Here is a 5,698-nt window from a genome sequence, read left to right as displayed (position 1 = left end):
GACTCCTGTTACAACGACTTTACATTTACGTGTCTCATATTATAATTGCATCTGTGATGGTACTTCAAATAACAATAGAGTGAATAAATGATACAACCTGCAAGCTTGCAATCTACATCCAACCAGAGACAACGACACACAATGAGGAATTGCAATTTATCTACAAAAACTGATAAAATCTAACTGTAATCATTTAGTGCATGAAATTTGCTTGTTTTTCGTGAGATTTAACTTTGATGTGTCTCCTCCGAAAGGGTTGTTGTCAAGGATTCGAAGGAGAGAAATCGAATCACAACTTATCCTCTTTCAAATTCCACTTTATGCATAAGAAGTCAATACATCAAAGCATATTTGGGAAAAAAGCCTAGAGAAATAGCTAAATATTGGGTTGCTTTTTCAGTTTTAGTACCTCCTCTAGGTTTCAGCACTTATATTGTAGCAACTACTAAAGAGACAGGTTGGCATTATTGCTTCATTTTTTTTAATGTGTCAATAAAGTGGAAGATTTTGACTTATGCTTCTAAGTTATTAACAGAATGAACTGTTATTAAATTTTCAGAAGGCCGTAGCCCTACCATCTCAACCATGAATACCTATGAAGCAAGTGAAAACAATACCATTGAAGTTGGCCAAGGAAGTTTAAAGCTTCTTTACTCAGCAGATGAAGGAAAACTTACTCGTTATGTTAATACCAGAAATTCGGTAAACTATTCTGTCTAATCTTCAGTTTGGTTGTGTCTCTCTAATTATAATTATTGGATTTTTTTCGTTTATTTGTCTTTTAAATTTCTTTCAGTATTTCATATTTTATTTGGATTCTCTTTATTCTTTGTAATCTTTTTTTCTTGTGTTATAAAATAATGTTATTTAAAGCCAGTTAGTCTGTAATCTAATTTCATTGCTGAAGGTTACGGCCTTTGCTGAGAAATCCTATGGTTATTACTCGGGAAATGATGGAACTGATAAAGATCCTCAGGTATTTTTGTTCTTTCATTGAGCTTGTGGTTGGAGAAAAGGTATTATATTATAATATACTAATTGCAAAATACTTATGTTTTATAAAGGCTTCTGGGGCATATGTTTTTCGTCCAAATGGTACATTCTCCATAAAATCTGAAAACCAGGTATCTGTTTTTATTTGAACAGATTTCATGTCTATCAGTAATGACCCTTTACAATTCATTTATTATATTTTTCAAAAATGAGGATCTGAAGGAAAATGGAGATTTGTTTGTTGCAGACTCCTTTAACTGTTGTGCGGGGTCCCCTGTTGGATGAAGTATATCAACAGCTACATTTTTCAGGTAAATGAAGTCTTTCCATGATCTCTACTGCCTGGGACTCATGCCAGTTTATTATTTTATGTTTGGCCAGATTCTTAACTCATTATTGGCTTATCAATTGGCAGGGAAGATGTGGATTTGGCTTTTTTATATATATTCTTTTCTTTTTTTATTTTATATCATTTGGCCAGTTTATTATTTTATCAATTGCCAATCAAACTAGGTATGTGTTTTCTTGGTTTTTATATATATTCTTTTCTTTTGACAAAGAACTTGAGGTTTAATTAAATTTGACTAAGGACTTGGGGTTGAACTAATTTGATTCTTGTTTTTATTTTATTTTATTTTATTGGCAAGAAAGATAAAATATTTTATTTATCAAATAATCTAAAAGATTTTGAATTCTTATGCTTTACGTAGATAAGAGTTGTTTTTAGTTGTTTTCTTAAATTATTCATGATTATATTAGTTGCAATAATGAAAAATAATTTCGTTTATGTACTAGTAGGTTAAATGGTAAATTCTTTTATATAGCTGCTTTGGCTCGTAAGCTTACCTGGTTATGTGTTAACTTGCACAGATTCTGTTTTTCTTTTTCTAGGAATAGGTAGATCGTTTTACGTTAGTCAATTATGTATGCCCCTGGGTAGTTTTACCTTAATGATTTGTTTTATTTGTAGTCCATTACTTGAAATCGGTTTTTGAGTGGTTTTCTTATTTTCGAGTTAGCAACACGGATCTTGAAGAAAAAAAAGTGAAGATCAATGTTCATAGGCACTGTGGGGACAAGGGTTGTCTTTGATGAGGAAGGCAACACATGCTCCACTTACTATGTTGGTGACAAGACGAGCGACGATATCTTGCTTGACCAAGGTATCGTTATCCCTTCATTGGCCAATGTTGCTACGATTTTTATTTTTCTTGAAATACCGAGTGCGGCACCAATGTTGAATCATGTTTGGACATGATGGGTATAGAGTTATGACCCTTGATTCATGGAAAAATTGGAAAAATTGAATATACTGTATTGGAAAAATTGAATATATAAATGATCAATTTAATTATTATGGTGTTCTTTTTCTCGTGCCTTAGTTCTCTTTTATGCTATATAAGACATTTCTATATAACCTTAAACAACGATGAGTGCAACATGTTTCGTTCGCTTTTGCAAATTAATACTATTGTTCCTTGTTAAAAATTGAATAGTTTAGACAATCATTAGCAAGAATGCCTATTTGTGACACATGGAAGAGCTAGGATTGAGATTGTTTGTTAGTATGGTTCAACCTGCTACTAAAGCTGCACATAATTGTTTGTTATATTTATTTTTTGAGCCTTAATGTCTATATATATTTTTTATTTTTAACATCTCTGTTGTTTACCAAGTTTGTTGGTTTATCTGATCATTTGGTTTTGCATCCTTTAGATATTGAAGGTGTAGTGGAGGATTCAATCTCTTCAAGCTGGAAAAGCCAAGGCTAAGCACTTTTTCAAGTAGAGTGTTATTTAATGTTGCATTCCATGGTTGTTTATCTTAGTCGGAACTTGAATTAGGTGTTATTGAAATAGGGTTTTGTAGCTACCTTGTGTACTAGCTTCTTTAATCATGGTTGTTAATTATTACGTGTTTTATATTTGACCGATTTAATATAGATCTGATGCGTTGTGAGGTAGATTGCTCAATTATTTAAACATAATATTTTAAATTTAAATTTAAATTTAAATTCATTAATTTTTATATTTACCTTTAAAGTTAAAATTTTAATAGAAAATTTAATTTAATTAATTTTTTATCCTTAAAATTATATAGTTTAAAGTTTAAATTTCAAAAATAAAACATAATATAATATTTATTATAGAAATAAATGTTATTTAATTAATTTTTTTAAAAGTTATGTTTTTAGCGGCGTTTGTGAAAAAGCGTCGCTAAAAGTCAAATTTATAGCGGCGTTTGTAATAGAAGCGCCGCTAAAAGTCCTAGTTTTTAGCGGCGTCTGTAAGAAAAGCGCCGCTAAAGGTCTTGGTCTTTAGCAGCGTTTGTGATTGAAGCGCCGCTAAAGATCTTCGTCTTTAGCGGCGTTTGTAAGAGAAGCGCCGCTAAAGGTATTGGTCTTTAGCAGCGTTTGTGAGAGAAGCGCCGCTAAAGGTATTGGTCTTTAGCGGCGTTTGTGAGAGAAGCGCCGCTAAAGGTCTTGGTCTTTAGCAGCGTTTGTGAGAGAAGCGCCGCTAAAGGTCTTGGTCTTTAGCGGCATTTTTTCCGGCGCTTCTCAAAGCGCCGCAAATACTTTTAGCGGCGCTTTAAAGGCCTAAAAAAGCGCCGCTAAAAGCCTGTTTTGGTGTAGTGCACTCCTATTCCCACAGTAAAGAGCGATCATTGTCTCCACGTCTTCGTCGTCTACAAGTTCCATTTCGGTGAATTTGACCGGATTTGCCAAAACTGGAAACTTATAAAAAAAAATTGATATCCTTCTCCCACAACGTCTAAGAATTTTTACATTAATCCTTGCCTTCATTTCATCCAACGAGACATTTCTATTAAATCTCATTGCTATTTGCTGTCGACATTCAAATACACATCCAACACTTGTTGTCAAGATGACTCGATCGAAATAAACGCATACAAAAAACTTATTATTCATATTAAATATTCAATCTGTCAAAAAAAAACAAAATCTCAAAAAAAACTCCAACGGTAAATAAATTACTTAAATAAAAAAATTAATGTTTCAATATGAAATTTTTCATCCTTAAGCTCATACTTTTTAGGTTATCATTTTGTACATAAACAACGTTTAACCACTAACCTAATAACTAACACAATAACAATAATAATAGTTTTATACCCAAAATAACACTAACTAACAATAATAATTAGGGTTTTACTAAAATAATAACTAACCATAATAATAATACTAGTTTTTTACTAACAATAATACAAAGTAACATCTAAACCCTAAAACTAATAATGATAATACTAACTAAAACTATCAATTTGATTTTTTATTAATCTTAATAATTAAACTAACAACAAAAAATAATAAAAATTATACAAAAAAATATAACAACAAGATAATCAATTATTTAAAAAAATACCTTTTTTTATCTTCTCCTTCTCTCTTTTTCTCTCTTTTTCCAGCACCACCTCCTCTTTCTCTCATTCTTCTTCTTATTTTTCTCTGAAGCAGCTAGACGTCCTGGGTATATGACACAAGTGGTGCCGCCTATGGGAAAGGCACCTTCGGTGCCGCCCATGGGAATGGCACTATCGGTGCCGCCTATGGGAAAGGCACCTTTGGTGCCGTCTATGAGATACCCTCCTCTAGGGTATTGTCACATCATCCTGCAGCTTCTTTTTTCTAATTTTTGTTTTTTTTGTATTATTTTCGTAATTAAAAAATATAATATTTTGGTTATTTTTTATTTTTTTGTAATATTTTTGTAAAAATCCCTTATTTTACCCAAATGAATAAAAAATTAACTATTTGTATAAATCATTCTGGTTAAAATAAATCACTTAAATAATCTAAAATAAACAGTAATCGGGGATTTGGGAAAGTAGATGGCTGACACCACTATTTTTTCTGACACAATCTTTGCTTCATGGTTGTGTTAGGGAGTAAAAAATATTTTTTGGGTTGTTGGGGACTAGATGATTGACACTTATATATATTTTTTACCCTATATCATATCACTACACCAAAATAGGTCTTTAGTGGTGCTTTTTAACGCCTCTAAAGGTATTTGTGGCGCTTCCACAAGCGCCGCAAAAAAGGCTGCTAACGAAAATGTCGCTAACGTTTGCAGCGTTTACAAACAAAAACGCCGCTAAAGATCATGTTCTTTAGCGGCGCTTAGAAAAAAACGCCGCTAAAGATCATGTTCTTTAGCGGCGCTTAGGAACAAAGCGCCATTAAAGAACATGATCTTTAGTGGCGTTTTTTATTAAGCGGTGCTAAAGAACAATTTTTTCAGCCCTCCTGTAGCAACAAATCAAAAGCAACCAGATCTAAACCAGCCAAAAGCAATAAATTTATATAATATTTTAAATTAAACGAATAAAATAATATTAATATCAATAAATAAAAGTGAATTCATATTATTTTTACAAAAATGTTAAAAGTTAAAATGATAAAAATATTTATGCAATACACTATGACGGCGGAAGTTGCGACTGAAACATCTTCATCATACTCTGAAGCTACTGCTGGAGTTCGTCATACTTTCTGCTCTGCTCTGCTTCTCTCGATGTCGCATCAGCTTTAAGTTGTAGCTGGAGTTCTTCATATTTCTTTGGGCGTAGGTATTTTTCCGGCGCTTTCTCAAAAACGGTGTCGTTGGGCGTAGGTATTTTTCCGGCGCTTTCTCAAAAACGCCGCTAAAGCCCTGGGAATTAGCGATGCTTACTTGAAAACGCC

At 32.5% G+C, this 5,698-nt stretch overlaps 1 protein-coding gene across 1 annotated transcript; it reads left to right on the top strand.

The window, feature by feature from the left end:
• Positions 1-306: 306 nt before the first annotated feature.
• Positions 307-1,341, top strand: LOC105778294 (alpha-mannosidase At3g26720). Its single transcript, XM_052622878.1, has 5 exons — positions 307-457; positions 560-702; positions 908-976; positions 1,065-1,124; positions 1,241-1,341. Exons 2-5 carry the CDS (start codon positions 586-588, stop codon positions 1,310-1,312), a joined length of 318 nt encoding a protein of 105 aa, XP_052478838.1. The 5' UTR covers positions 307-457; positions 560-585; the 3' UTR covers positions 1,313-1,341.
• The last annotated feature ends 4,357 nt before the right edge of the window (positions 1,342-5,698 follow it).

The sequence above is a fragment of the Gossypium raimondii genome, chromosome 10, assembly GCF_025698545.1.
Source record: "Gossypium raimondii isolate GPD5lz chromosome 10, ASM2569854v1, whole genome shotgun sequence".
Lineage (NCBI taxonomy): Eukaryota > Viridiplantae > Streptophyta > Magnoliopsida > Malvales > Malvaceae > Gossypium > Gossypium raimondii.
Note: the sequence above shows the minus strand (reverse complement) of the source record. Positions and strands in the feature narration are given on the sequence as shown.